Source organism: Sorex fumeus, unplaced genomic scaffold (assembly GCF_029834395.1).
Source record: "Sorex fumeus unplaced genomic scaffold, SorFum_2.1 ptg000013l, whole genome shotgun sequence".
In the NCBI taxonomy this organism is placed as follows: Eukaryota; Metazoa; Chordata; class Mammalia; order Eulipotyphla; family Soricidae; genus Sorex; species Sorex fumeus.
Genome location: NW_026606070.1, coordinates 2538575 through 2553550, shown reverse-complemented (window position 1 = coordinate 2553550; position 14976 = coordinate 2538575). Strand labels below are relative to the sequence as shown.

Here is a 14976-nt window from a genome sequence, read left to right as displayed (position 1 = left end):
GAAGAGCCAGGAGTAACCCCTGAGCATCGCTGGGTGTGACCCAAAAAGAAAAAGAAAAAACTACTAATAGCAGCTTTTCTTTGACTTATAATGCAAATAAATTGAAAATGTGTTATCAAATTTCCATAAATTTGATCACAAAAACCAACACAAATTTATTAATTCTAGAGATCTAATTCTAGAGTCCCAGAGAAATAACACAAGGGTTAAGGCTCTTCCCTTGCATGAGACTGAATCTGGGTTTTGATCGTTGGCTCCCGAGCGCTGCCAGGAGTGATCCCTGAGCACAGGGCCAGGACAAAGCCCTGAGCATTGCTTGGTATAGCCCAAACCTCCCTCCCCCCCAAAAAATGTATTATCTCCCTCCCTACTAAAGACTGATAACGACTTTAAGAGGTTCCTCTATTCCTTAGCTCCCCAAAATAAAACTCCTAAAATGTGTGGTTAAAAGATAATTTACAAACTTTAAACATTTACCTTAATAACTTTATTTCCTTTTTATTTTCCCTTAAAATCATAGAGATGGCCATCCAGTGGTGCCCAGTTCGACGAGGACTGCTGGTCCAGCTCCTCACCTGCCCATAGCCAACGGTGAAGGTATGTTCACGATAGAGAACAAGAACTAAGGGAGAAGCAGCTCTTTTGTTCCCTTATCAAAGGAGGTTTGGAAACTTGCCTTCCAAGAACCATCATTTTACTGCCTCTCTAAATATATTACATCTACATAGAAGCTTCTTTAAAATTCAGTGGTGGGGGGCTGGAGCAATAGTACAGCGGGGAGGGTGTTTGCCTTGCACGCGGCCGACCCAGGTTCGATTCCCAGCATCCCATATGGTCCCCCGAGCACCGCCAGGAGTTATTCCTGAGTGCAGAGCCAGGAGTAGCCCCTGTACTTCACCAGGTGTGACCCAAAAAGAAAAAAAAAATTCAGTGTGTGATAGGAAACAGGAGAGCAACAGTGGAGCGGGAGGTTGAGAGCCAGACAAAAACAGCGACTAAGTCTTCTGTGACCTTAGCAAATTACCTGATCCATATCTCAGCCTCTGTTTCCTGTGAGGTTCTGTGAGTACAATATGAATATGATTAGTATGTAGGTCAAACAGTTATGTGGCATAAACACAGCAATACAAGAATGCTTATCATCACAGTTGGTGATTTATTCTAGTAATTACCGAGTTTCTGGCCTGCACTGACATATTCAGGGTGTTGCGCATCTAACAATGTCTTTGATAAGACAAAAAAATGTAAAAATAGAGTAAGAAGCATAAGAATTGAAACTGTATTATTAGTAGCCATAGCAGCGGCTCACTTTTCCTCTGAAGCCAGCCTTCTTCAAGATCCGCAGAACAACTCTGACGCCTAGTGTTGGTCTCCTTCCCTTCTAGGAGAAAACCAAGACACAGAGAAGTTTGAGTAATGTGCTCACGTGCTGGAGTTAGGTAGAGACAGAATTCAAACCTGGGATGTCTGACTCCACGCTCTAACTTACATAACTGGGTTCAATAAATCTAACTTGTGTTCCTAGTATTAATATAACAATGAGAGTAGGCTTAAGCTTAGGCTTAGGCACATGAAGTTGAGCAAGTTTTATCTGAAATCCAATTCAGTGCTTCCTACTTGCCTAGACACGTGGATGACCTGGCAGAAGAATCTCAGTACCAAAGTGGCTCAAGGAAATAACCAGGTTATCTTCATTTAAAAAAAAAATCCTATTTTTTAATACTTTTTATTGAATCTCTGTTAGATACTCGGTTACAAAGTTGTTCGTGATTTGGTTTCAATCATTCCGTGTTCCAACACCCATCCCTTTACCAGTGTAAATCTCCCACCACCAGTGTTCCCAGTTTCCCTCCCGCCAGTCCACTCCAACCTGCCTCCACTTTTTTTTCTACTTTTCTCTCTCTCTCTCTCTCTCTCTCTCTCACTCTCGCTCTCGCTCTCGCTCTCCCTCTCTCTCTTTCTCTCCCCCCTTCCTTTTAGGCATTATGGTTTGCAGTACAGGTACGAAAAGGTTATCCTATTTGTGCTTTACCTACTGTCAGCATGCAGTTTTTATCCACAGTGATCATTTCCAACTTTGTCATTGTGGTCCCTTCTCTATCCTAACTGTCCTCTCCGCCGACCACTTGAGGCCACTGTGGACCAGCCCTCCCGGACCTTGTTTCTACCGCCCTTGGATATTAATCTCATACTATGTTGTTGTTTTTAATATCCCAAAAATGAGTGCAGTCATTCTATGCCTGTCTCTCTCTTTCTGACTCATTTCACTCAGCATGATACTCTCCATGTCCATCCATTTATAAGTGAATTTCATGACTTTATTTTACCTGGTGACTGCATTATATTCCATTGTGGAGATGTACCATAGTTTCTTTGTCCAGTCGTCTGTTCTCTGGCATGCGTGTTGTTTCCAGATTCTGGCTACGGTGAATAGTGCTGTCATGAACATAGAAGTGCAGATGGTTTTTCTGATGTGTATTTTTGGACCCCCGGGGTATATTCCCTGAAGTGGCATTGCTGGGTCAATTTCTAGTTGACTAGTTCAATTTCTAGTTTTTTGAGGAATGCCCATATCGTTTTCCAAAAAGGCTGGAGAAATCGGCATTCCCACCAATGATGAAGGAGAGTCTGTTACTCCTCACATCCACGCCAGCACTGGTCGTTCTTGTTCCAAAGCAATCTGTCACTTCTTTATCTGTTGTTGTCTTGAACACTGAAGGGAATCAGGACCCTCTTGCTGCTTGCTGAGAATCCCATTCACTTCGCGTCAGACAACCATGAGAACAGTCAGGAAAGCATTTTCCTAGCAACCTCCAGAAGAGGCAAACAAGAGTAGCTACATCACCTGATGCCCTCTCTCTCTGTGGGTGTCTCTCTTTTTGGCGACCAAAGAGCTAATTTCTTCATGCATTCTTTATGTATGCAAATAACATGGAACCATTGTGAAGAACCCTGTGATATGACTGGAAGTATGGCCAGGGAGCGAGCACGTGGCTGGACTGAATTCAGTCCTGGCACCGCAGATGGTCTATGAGCCCTCCCAGGAGTGATCCCTGAGCACAGAGCCAGGAGTCAGCCCTGAGCACTGCTGGGTGTGGACCCAAAAAGAAAAGGAATGGGGCTGTAAAGTGAGAATAGCCATTTTGGACAATAGTTGGATAGTTTCTTTAAAATGTAAGCACATGCCTATAAGAGTTTCCATACCTCTTAGTCTTACTCACGATAAAAAAAAAAAAAAGAAAAGAAAAGAAAAAAGAAACCATGTATGTGGAACTGTGTGCAGGAATGGTTTTGTCCAGTTCCTTTGTGGTAGAAAAAAAAACAGAAGCAATGATTTTCAAAAACGACTGAACTAATTATATCTAAACAACAGAATCCTACTCAGTAATGAAAATGGCCTGTTGATAGATGCAGCAGCATAATGGATTCAGAATGAATGTGCTGATTGAAAAAAGCCAGGCAAAAGGGATTTGTACTAAATTATTTCATAATAGAATATGGTACAGAATAATCTGTAGTGACAGGTCGAGATAAAATTCTGAGGGAGGGGGCTGGAGCGACAGGTCAGCAGGGAGGGCGTTTGCCTTGCACTTGGCCAACCAGGGTCCGATCTCCGGCATCCCGTATGGTCCCCTGAGCACCACCAGGAGTAATTCCTAAGTGCAAAGCCAGGAGTAACTCATGTGCATCACCTGGTGTGACCAAAAAAAGAAGCAAAAAAAAGAAAAGAAAAGAAAAAGAAAATCTGAGATGGGGAAGAGATTAGGGAAATAGCAGTAAGGGAAATTAAAAACACTGCACTTGAGGGGCTGGAGCAATAGCACAGCGGGTAGGGCGTTTGGTTTGCCTAGCACGTGGCCGACCCGGGTTCGATTCCCAGCATCCTATATGGTCTCCCGAGCACCGCCAGGAGTAATTCCTGAGTGCATGAACCAGGAGTAACCCGTGTGCAATCAATGCTGGGTGTGACCCAAAAAGAAAAGGAAAAAAAAAAAAACACTGCACTTGAGTTTAGAGTGATAATAGAGGGAAGACACTTTCCTTACCTGTGGACTCTCTGATAGAGTCCCGAGCACAGCACCAGGAGTAGCCCCACAGCACTGCTGGGCATGATCCAAAAAACAAAATTGATTAAGCAAAAATGTGTCTAGGAAGATAGCTATGCAGGCTGAATCACATGCTTTGCTCGCAGGAGGGTTGGGCTTGCTCCCTGGTGCCACAGAATCTCTCTGGCACTGCTTGGAATTTTTTCTAACCCCAGTTATTGATCTGGGAATGACCCCCAAGCACCACCAGGGCTGCCCCAAGACAAAAGCAAACACTAAACTGTTGTGTTTTGCACTATTACAGCATAGTGTTTTTGCGCTCGTGGATTATTATTCCTCTGCCCCTCTCGGAGAGCCCGGCAAGCTACCGAGAGTATTCGATATGCCAGACACAGTAACAACAAAGTCTCCAATGGAGACGTTACTGGGCCCGCTCGAGCAAATCGACGATCAACGGGAGGGCCTTTACCTTTACCTTTACACCTTTATTTTATTATTCTTCCTAAGTCACATCAGAAGTGCATCGCCATAATTAGAGAAATTTCTTCCTAAAATGTCATCTCATCATCTTTCTAGGTGGAATTTTAAGCCATTCTCATATAGAAGTCTTTATTTCCTTTTTCTTTTTTGTTTCTTATGTACTGTACCAGACCCTACCAGATTTTTCAAAATCTCTTGCAAATATAATTTAATGTATCAGAATGTTTTCAATGTAAGTTTAGCTATAAGAGAAGCAATGGTATTTTGGGAATAGTTACTTAATTTTTTTTTGTGCTGAGTTGCAGTTAACATTTCGTTTGCAGATATATAAAAAGTTTTCTCTAGTTGCACCCATAACTTATTTTTATGTGTTAAATGGATCACCTTTATGAAATGAGACTGGGGACTAAAAGCATCTATCTTTCCTACAGTAGTAGTCTGGCTAAAATTCAGCCCCGGTGATGTCTGTGTCCCATTCAGCTGCAAAGTTCATATTCAGCATCTCACATCAGGACCATTCACTCTGAACTGAGCTCTTTATTTTTTTTTAAGGAGGTCAGGCATATTTTGCTTCCTCCTCTCTGAAGAAGTAGCTTATTTATTTAAGCAGGCACAAAATAATGTGTTTTGTATTTCTTGTTACAACTAAATGGCTAATGCAATTATCCAAACGTGCTTCAGTAAAAGAAAATTTGTGAGACTTGTCTTATCTCATCATGGTGGAAGCGGTAAGCTGCCCACCCCCACTCCAAGAAGACCCCAGAGTTCTCTGCCTGAAAACTGGGGGACCTGGAACTTCCACTGGGCCATTGGCATGGCAGAAGCCTTGGGGTGCAGGCGCAACTGCCGGGCTTCTGCAGGGTGGGGTCCGGGCCAACCCCCCTGAAAGGGAGCATTTATGCAAGCTAGTTTGTCTTAAGAAATTGACTATATGCTCCTCTCTAGTACTTGACTCTGTCTAGTTGGTTTTTAATCAGTGCCGCAGCCTCGTATTACTAATAAAAATAATAAAACCTGCCCCCAAAACAAGGGTTTCCTCTCTGAGGGCTCACCCCACCATCTCTGTTGTTCTTTCAGCTCATCATGCTGCAAAGTCGAATAGCAAGCCCGCCGTCACGCTGAGTCATTCGTTCTCCAAGGTCAGTGAACGCTGCCGTCCCCCAAGACATGCTACCTTAGACAAATAATCCTCTTCTTAAGGTTTTAACCCAAACGAGTTTCTTGCCTTTTTTAAAAAAAAAAAAAAAAAGACATTTCTGGGGCTGGAGCGATAGCACAGCGGATAGGGTGTTTGCCTTGCACGTGGCTGATCCGGGTTCAATTCCCAGCATCCCATATGGTTCCCCAAGCACCGCCAGGAGTAATTCCTGGGTGCATGAGCCAGGAGTAACTCCTGAGCATCGCCAGGTGTGACCCAAGAAGAAAAAAAAAAGACATTTCTTTGAATATTTAAGGACTTGCCTTTTATTACATATGTATGTTGCTAGTAGGAATACAGTTTCGTGAATGAATAGAACGTAAAGTTGGCACACGGGTCCCTGCCTCATTTGGCCACACTCGGCTATTAAATAATTGCTCAACTAGATAGTTTTAGGTAAAGGTAAAGGTAAAGGTAAAGGCCCTCCCGTTGATCGTCGATTTGCTCGAGCGGGCCCAGTAACGTCTCCATTGGAGACTTTGTTGTTACTGTGTCTGGCATATCGAATACTCTCGGTAGCTTGCCGGGCTCTCCGAGAGGGGCGGAGGAATCGAACTCGGGTCGGCCATGTTGGCCGCTTGTAAGGCGAACGCCCTACCCGCTGTGCTATCGCTCCAGCCCGAGATAGTTTTAGTGCTGGGATATTTTTTAATTAATGTATACAAAGTGTCTTAGATACCTAGAGGGAAGAATGCAGTTCAAGGTGGAATTGCTGCTTTGGCGCTAACCTGGCCAGCAGCAGAGACTTGGCAGATGTCAAGTCTTCTCTCCTGTCACAGTAGTGACAGAAGAAACGGGCCCAGAAGGAGAGTAACCCTTGGAAGCTGACGGCACTGCAGGAAAATCACTCCACAGAGGGGGCAGTCCACAGGGCTGTGGTTGGGCATGACTGGTACTTTGGTGCTGGGGATGATATGGTAATGTGTATTTTAAAGAGGAGAAATTGTGCTCTTAATGTATGTGCTCTTGGGGCTGGACCAATGGTATAGTGTGGAGGGTGTCTGCCTTTTCTGTGGCGGGGCCAGGTTTGATCCTCAGGAATGACCCCTGAGCACAGAACCAGGAGTAAGTCCTGAATAAAGCTGTGTGGCCCAAAAACCAAACAAGATTTAAAAAAAAAAACTAAATTACCTCAGTTAATTGTTACTGTCACTGTCCTCCCGTTGTTCATCGATTTTCTCAAGCAGGCCCAGTAATATCTCCATCAGAGACTTTGTTGTTAACTGTGTTTGGCATATCGAATACGTCACGGGGAGCTTGCCAGGCTCTGCCGTGCAGGCGAGATACTCTCGGTAGCTTACTGGGCTGGAATCATAGCACAGCGGGTAGGGCGTTTGCCTTGCATGCAACCTCAGTTCATTACCTCACTTTTTTTTTATTGAATCACTATGAGATAGACCACTACAAAGCTGTTTATGATTGGGTTTCACTCATAATACAATGTTCCAACACCCATCCCTCCACCAGTGTAATTTCCCACCACCAGTGTCCCCAGTTTCCACCAAGCCCCCACACTCCCCTGCCTCTATGGAAGACACCTTTCTTCTTTCTTTCTCTCTCTCCTTTTGTGCATTACGGTTTGCAATGCAGGTGCCCAGAGGTCATCATGTTTGTTCAGAGTGTTCTTTGTTTTCATTGGGAAGGAACAGCTGGAGTAGCTTTCTCACTGGATAGCAGCCTTTGGGCGTGGGCATGACTGCCATGGATTCTGGAGGAGCACAGGGGTGTGGGGGGAGGTCGGCCATCCCAATCCTGAGAAAGCCTGGAGATTTCAGTCACAAAACCATAGGCCTGAAGTTTCATCCAATTGATATCTCAGTGAGGTCTCTCTCGAGACAATGCAGTCCTGCCAGGGACATGGCAGAGACTTTGGATTGTGGGAGCAGGCGGGTGCCAGGGGTTCTGCACTGGGCACACCCGCCCCTCTTCATCGTGCCCCAAATTATTGAGTCATTCGGAGTCTGAGATTTACTGCAGCTTTTTTTTTTAATCTCTTTCGAGATTTATTTGTGGTCTCTGAAACAAGGCCCAGTAGAAGAGCTTACATGGTGGCACCAGAGTTGGTTCGTGGGGGTGACTGCGGGGGCTTCCAGAAGTCTAAGGAGGTGGGGGGAGGTAGCCCATCTCGACACTGAGAGAGCCTGAAGATTTCAGTCACAAAACCCGCCCATCTGAATTTTCAGCAGGTTAATCTCTCGGCGGGGTCTGTCTCGAGACGGTGGAGTCTGGCTGGGGACATAGCAGCAATTTTGGATTGTCACCTCACTCTTTAAAACAAAAAGGGCATTGCTTTTGCAAGCTACAGAAAATGGTCTACCTCATAATAGAATCAGAGAACTTAAGTCATTTTGATTCATGCAGGGGCCAAAGATAACAGGGCTAGACCCAAACAACTGGTCCACAGGGACACAGCCCAGGAGGGGTGGGGCTGTGGGTTGTGCTCACTGCCTAGCTGATCTCGGCTGCCAAGATTGTCCCTAAGCAGTCCCCAGCCCTTTTTTTTTTTGACAACTACAGAGGTTATTTCTCCTGAGAAACTCCTCCCCGGAGAACTAGCAATGGGATGCTCTGAGAGAAAATTTTATGTGATTAAGAGAAAGGAGAAAACTCAATTTAATGTACCTTTTAGTCTCAAACAAGGATACTTTGTAGACAGGAAAAGACACTGGACTCTTCATGGTTGATGCCTTGAACTCCTATACTCTAATCCCAAGCCTTTCAATCCCTCCTGCCCTGGTGGGCTGTGCCCCGTTAGAGTGCTAACTCCAAGGTTATTCTTAGAGTTCCCACTTCCCATTACTTGACCGCTAGGAATCCATTGTTACTTTTCTTAAGTGAAGATGAGAATTAAGGTCGATTTGAATTTCTTTATACCTAAGAATCAGGTCTCTGTTTGGATCCTAAGTCCATGTAATAGCTTCACAATTACTGAATGGCGTTTTCTTTCTACCTTAAACATCTAAGTGTCGTGCACCTATTAAATCTTTCTGAAAGTTCTGCAGAAGATAAGTTTCATAAAATACGCGTCTCCAAAAAAGAAATTTCTGTGCCCCAGTAAGTTCAGGAAATACTGTGTATTGGATTTTTTTTTCGTTTTCAGAAACTAAAATTTTATTTGGTAAATGTTGTGAGAACCCCTGGACTAAAAATCCTGATTTAAGGCGGTTTGAGCTGGTGTTTCCAGACTCTGGGAAGTTTCAGCTCCTTTGCACACTTCACCACACTGCCGTTTTCTGGAAACACTGATAGGTGGTGGGATATGCAAGCTGGGTATGTAAGGACGAGGAGAGCAGGGAGGCATGTGTACCCCCTCCCTCATCCTGCACATTAGCAAAATGGTAAAATAACGCTTTTCTTTGTTTCCGTACTTCAGGTCAATGGGGAAGAGAAAAGTGAAGCTGTGTGTCCCCAAGAGAAAAGCTCCAGTCCACAGACGGGCTCAGCAAGCTGGATTCGCTCCAACGGTGGCTCTCCCGCGCACACGCCCCGTCCCCCTGGATGCCCTCAGCGTGCAGATGATGATAAAGTCCTGCCAGGTGCTCTTTCTTTTTTTTTTTTTTGCTTTTTTTTCTTTTTTTTTTTTTTGCTTTTTGGGGGTCACACCTGGCATTGCACAGGGGTTATGTTCCTCCTGGCTCATGCACTCAGGAATAACTCCTGGAGGTTCTCGGGGGACCATATGGGATGCTGGGAATCGAACCTGGGTCGGCCGCGTGCAAGGCAAACGCCCTACCCGCTGTGCTATCGCTCCAGCCCCACCAGGTGCTCTTTCTCACCTGCCTCACAGGTTCATGTAGCTTTGCCCAGCAGTGCTCGGGGGACCCTAGGACCCACTGCTGGCTGGCGGTCCTCAGGCCTGACACTCAATGCTTATCCCCGTGGTGCTGGGGAGGAACCAAGCATCTGCCCGGGAATTATCCCCCCAGCCCCCGATAGAGATTGTAAAGGAAAGGTTCTTGTTCAAAGAAACGAAGGCACAATAGAGAAGCATATTGTTATTTCGATTAATATTACAGATACGTGCAGTCCAGTCTCTAAGATTTAAACTTTTTAAGTGATTGAAAAGATAGCATGTTTTTTTTTGTTTGTTTTTTCTTTTTGGGTCACACCCAGCGATGCACAGGGGTTACTCCTGGCTCATGCACTCAGGAATTATTCCTGGAGGTGCTCGGGGGAACCACATGGGATGCTGGGAATCGAACCCAGGTCAGCAGCGTGCAAGGCAAATGCCCTACCAGCTGTGCTATCGCTCCAGCCCCAAGATAGCATATTTTTAAGCGTTTTCTTATGTTCTGTGAAGGAAGCAACCATTCCCAAGCCACCTAATTTAGGGAATTTTTCTTGGGAATGTTGGAGTGCCCTGTTACCTTTAATTTTAGGAATAAAACTTCTTCATCTGCATTTCTATCATGAATTAATAGTTTGAGATTAATGTAGGAAAATAAAATATAAAATTATTAGTGTTTCATGGAAAGTCAGAGGCATCGATTTGGTTTTTTCATTAGTGGCGGCTGGACAGTCTTTCAACAGAGAACCGGAACATTTCAAAGTTCAGACATTCGCTGGACTTTGAAAAGTGTGAAAGAATTTCAGACTTTGAAAGACCGAGCGTATTCCATTTGACACGGTGTTGCTTATTAATGTTTTAGACCTTTAACTCCATGTGAATTACTGTTTTTGCAGAGTCTGATATGCAAGATGACGACATATACGATGATCCCCAAGAAGCTGAAGTGATCCAGTCTCTGCTCGATGTCGTAGATGAGGAAGCCCAGAATCTCTTAAATCAGAATAACGCAGCAAGACAGGCCTCTGATGCAGGTACACAGGCCAGAGGGAATGAGTTGCTACAGAAAGACCTCCAAGGAGAATTTTTTTTTTAGTTAAAAATGAAATCTATTAGCATTCTCCATGTTGGTGGGTAGTATTTCAGAAGTACAGAAGAGTTTGAGGGGCTGGAGCGATAGCACAGCGGGTATGGCATTTGCCTTGCACGCGGCCGACCCGGGTTCGATTCCCAGCATCCCATATGGTCCCCCGAGCGCCTCCAGGAGTAATTCCTGAGTGCAGAGCCAGGAGTAACCCCTGTGCATTGCTGGGTGTGACCCAAAAAGAAAAAAAAAGAAAAAAGAAGAAGAGTTTGATCTCTTCCTCAAAATATTTGTGGGTGGGTTATTTATTAGTAAGATCTTAAATATATTATCAATATCACAACTGTTATTGTTTTAAGTCTTTGCCCAGTCCCCAGCCACTGTCAACAGCTAACACTGAAACTTTATTTTTTTTTATTTTTTATTTTTTTTGCTTTTTGGGTCACACCCGGCGATTCACAGGGGTTACTCCTGGCTCTGCACTCAGGAATGACTCCTGGCAGTGCTCAGGGGACCACATGGGATGTTGGGAATCGAACCCGGGTTGGCCGCATGCAAGGCGAACGCCCTACCCGCTGTGCTATTGCTCCAGCCCCACTAAGCCTTTCTTAAGGTGCTTCAATTTTAATAAAGTTTAACCCAAAATTTGATGCTGCTATATATTGTCATTTCCACCCCCTGCCTTCCTTCGCAATAAATGAAGAAAATCCTGTTGTGTTCAGTTTTAATTCATCATCCTTTCCTGTTTCTCTCCCAGGTGCATTGACGACCAACAGGAAGTTATCTGAAGAGAAAGCAGAGGGTTCTAACTGTGACAGCTCACCTATGCCTGGGGATCTTACAGAGGTAAGGGGAAGACAGCACTCCAGGGGACTGAAGCTCACAGATCTGGGTATTTGATCCAGAAGTTGGAATCGTCTGAAGTCACTGCTGATTTTACTAAAAAAATTACATTTAAAGAGCCAGAGAGAGTCCCGGGGTGAGCATGCTTGCTGGCAGGTAGGTATGTGTCCCCAGGTGGCCTGGGTACCCCCACTGCCAAGGGCCTCAGCAATGCCGCGTTCCCAGCCCTCACGTCGAACCCCAGCCTCCCTGGCCCAGGACAGCCTGAGTGCTCTTGGGAGGCCCAGAGCAAAGCCAGATCACACTTAGGAGGAAAACAGGTTCATTCTGTTAAAGACTCACCCTAACCTCTTCCTTGGGCTTCCTGAGAGAGAGAGAGAGAGAGAGAGAGAGAGAGAGAGAGAGAGAGAGAGAAATTGAAAAGAAAAGAAAGATTGCTCTCAAAAACAGTGCAAAGCTTTTGAATCCTTCTTCAGACTGTATTTTTTTTTTAATTTTATTGAATCACCATGAGATTTTTGCTCAAGCGGGTCCAGTAACATCTCCATCTTGAGACTTCTTGTTACTGTGTTTGGCATATCGAATACATCACGAGTAGCTTGCCAGGCTTTGCATGCGGGCGAGATACTTTCGGTAGCTCGCCGGGCTCTCCGAGAGGGGCAGAGGAATCGAACTCGGCTTGGCTGGGCTGGCTGCGCGCAAGGGAAACGCACTACCACTGTGCTATCACTCCAGCCCAATCCGAGTTCGATTCCTCCGCCCCCCTCGGAGAGCCCGGCAAGCTACCGAGAGTATCTCGCCCGCACGGCAGAGCCTGGCAAGCTACCCGTGATGTATTCAGTATGCCAAACACAGTAATAAGTCTCACGATGGACACTCGTGACCGTGACCACAGTGAGATAGTTACAGGCTTTCATGTTTGGGTTACAATCACACAGTGATCAAACACCCATCCCTCCACCATTGCACAGTCCCCACCACCAATATCCCTAGTATACCCCCCCTTTCCCACCCTCCCCCTGCCTCCATGGCAGACAATTTTCCCCATACTCTCTCTCCACTTTTAGGCATTATGGTTTGCAATACAGACCCTGAGAGGTTATCATGTTCATTCCATTTTCTACTTTCAGCACACATCTCCCATCCCAACCGGTTCCTCAGGCCATCATTTTCTTAGTGAAAATGATGCCCGTCCTGGGGGGCATCTCACCTGTCAAGACCTGGCTGGGGGTGGGGGGGGTCTTCAGGTGCCCACCTTGGAAACGGATGGTCATGCTAGCTGAACGTTTAGAAACGAAGCCTCTCAGTAGTTACACTGGAGCTCGGATCTCTCTGCCTTTCTTTTTTTCTTTCTTACTTTTATTTTTTTAGCTTATATATCTTAATCTACAAAAATGCGTACGAAAATGCTTGTCTCAATGTGCATCACTTTTTTTTTTAATTTTTATTAGTGAGGCCTCATGAGGTACAGTTGTAGACTTACAAATTTTTGTGCTTGGGTTTCAATTATACAATGTGCATCACTCTTTAGTGGGTTTTGCGTACAGGGCAGTCTCTTCATATAAGGCAGAATTTAGGGATCACAATAGTAAGTGGTTTAGGAAGGGTTGCCTGGGGGCAGAGTGCAGCCCCTAAGGATGCCTGAGGCCCTGGGTCACTTCCTTTGGGCACCACAAAAAAAAGGTGACCCTTCTGTCACCTAGCCCTTGGCAAACAATGACAAAACAAAGAAGAACGCTTATCTAAACATCTGTTGCTGTGATTGTTCTTCCTAAAGACAATAATAATGACTGTGATGACAGTCATACTATACCCCTTAAGATGTGTCTCTTCGGTCAGCTTGGACCTCAGCAAGGCCTGGGCACAAGGGCCAGGAATGCCAGTCACGGGGCATGATGGGGACCAGGTGCTCAAGTCTGAGAGGGCTGGCAGGGTCGTCACTCGCCCCAGGGCTGCAGGGCTCCAGTGAGAGAGACAAGACCTGGGCCGCATGCAGCAGTGAGGGCTGTTTCCTGGGTCTGGGCAGGCACCTGGGTTCGAGAGCAGGAAGTAAGTGTCCCTGGTCTCTCTACAGCCCTGATGGCACAGCCCTGGGCAGTGGCAAGAACTTCATGACTTGTTACTGGAACCCTCAACAGGAGAGGGGCAGGGTTGCTCACGTGTCTTTTAAGCGAGAACAAAACCCAAGAAGTCAACAAGTTGTTGAGTCCTCTCAGACGACTTGGGTGTAGGGGCAGGTCTGGGGGCCGTCGTCTGTGGGAACCATGGGCCTCACCTGTTCTATTCCTTGGACCACCCTGTGACCCCTGCTCCTTCCTTACTGCCACTAACACAGCTTCGGACCCGCCTCCTCCCGCTGGGGCTCGTGCCTGGGGCCTTCTCTTCTCTCTCCCCTCCTCGGTGCAGGGGTGCAGCCCGTCCCTCCGCTCCCAGTGTCTGCTCCTCCTTCCCCCAACTGGGCCCGGGACCCATCACAGGTCTCCGCTGAGACATCGGGAGAGGCCCCATGAGATGGCGCTGGGCTCACGGACCAGAAGCTTTTCCCTTTGGCTCCCTGTCCTAGCCCCTTAATTCTGGGGACGCATCGGGAGGTGGCCGCATCCAGCATGGTCGTGCTCAGGGACCAGCCCCATGGACAGGGCTCCCAGTGAGGTTCCCCAGGGCCCCACTCTCCTGAACTTCACCCTGTCTAGAGAGGAAAGGCTGGAAAAGTAAGGGGAGTCTCTAAGTCCTTATATTAAAAATAATGCTCATAAAAGGCTTTGTACTTTTCAAAGCCAATGATAATCTACATATGTTCTTGTACCAGAATTAGGATGATATATAGGAAATCTTTATGTAAAAAAAGATTTCTTTATATACTTTATATACCGGCAAAGCCTGGCAAGCTACCTGTGATGTATTCGATATGCCAAAAACAGTAACAACAAATCTCACGATGGAGACATTACTGGTGCCCGCTCGAGCGAATCAATGAACAATGGGAGGATGGTGCTACTTTATATAAAAAAAAAAATGTTAACCCAGACTAAAATGTCTGAAGCAGGTTTAAAAGTAATCAATTAGGAAAAAATTAATCAATTAGGAAAAATTAATTTAAATAGGTAAGATCTTGAAGGCTTCCTTTAGGTTAGAATTAAATCACCTGCATTCTTTTCCTAGCATAGAGCTTTGGCGTATGCATTAAATAAGTTATAATTAAGGATAATTACACATTTTAATTGTAATTATATGCCTTAATTATGCATTTAAGCCCTGTAAGATCTATAACTAAAACATCCTACTGAAAAAAAATTTTTTCTTATTTTGTTTGTTTGGGAGACACACCCAAAGTAATTCTCGGGGAGTCAAACTGGAACTCCCACACAAAAGCATGTGCCTAGTCCCTTGGGCTGTTTTACAGCCCTAGTATTTTATAGGTTTTTTATTTTATTTTATTTGGGGGGCTGGAGCAATAGCACAGCAGGCAGGGCATTTGCCTTGCATGTGGCAAACCCAGGTTCAATTCCCAGCATCCCATATGGTCCCCCAAGTACCA

At 45.5% G+C, this 14976-nt stretch overlaps 1 protein-coding gene across 1 annotated transcript in view; it reads left to right on the top strand.

Moving 5' to 3' along the window:
- PTPN13 (protein tyrosine phosphatase non-receptor type 13) overlaps positions 1-14976 on the top strand; it is a 212000-nt gene that overhangs the window by 178207 nt on the left and 18817 nt on the right. The window contains exons 36-40 of the mRNA XM_056111140.1: positions 521-597; positions 5604-5665; positions 9098-9188; positions 10408-10545; positions 11353-11441. Of these exons, the coding sequence (XP_055967115.1) occupies positions 521-597; positions 5604-5665; positions 9098-9188; positions 10408-10545; positions 11353-11441 (457 nt within the window). The remainder of the gene's footprint in view (positions 1-520; positions 598-5603; positions 5666-9097; positions 9189-10407; positions 10546-11352; positions 11442-14976) is intronic.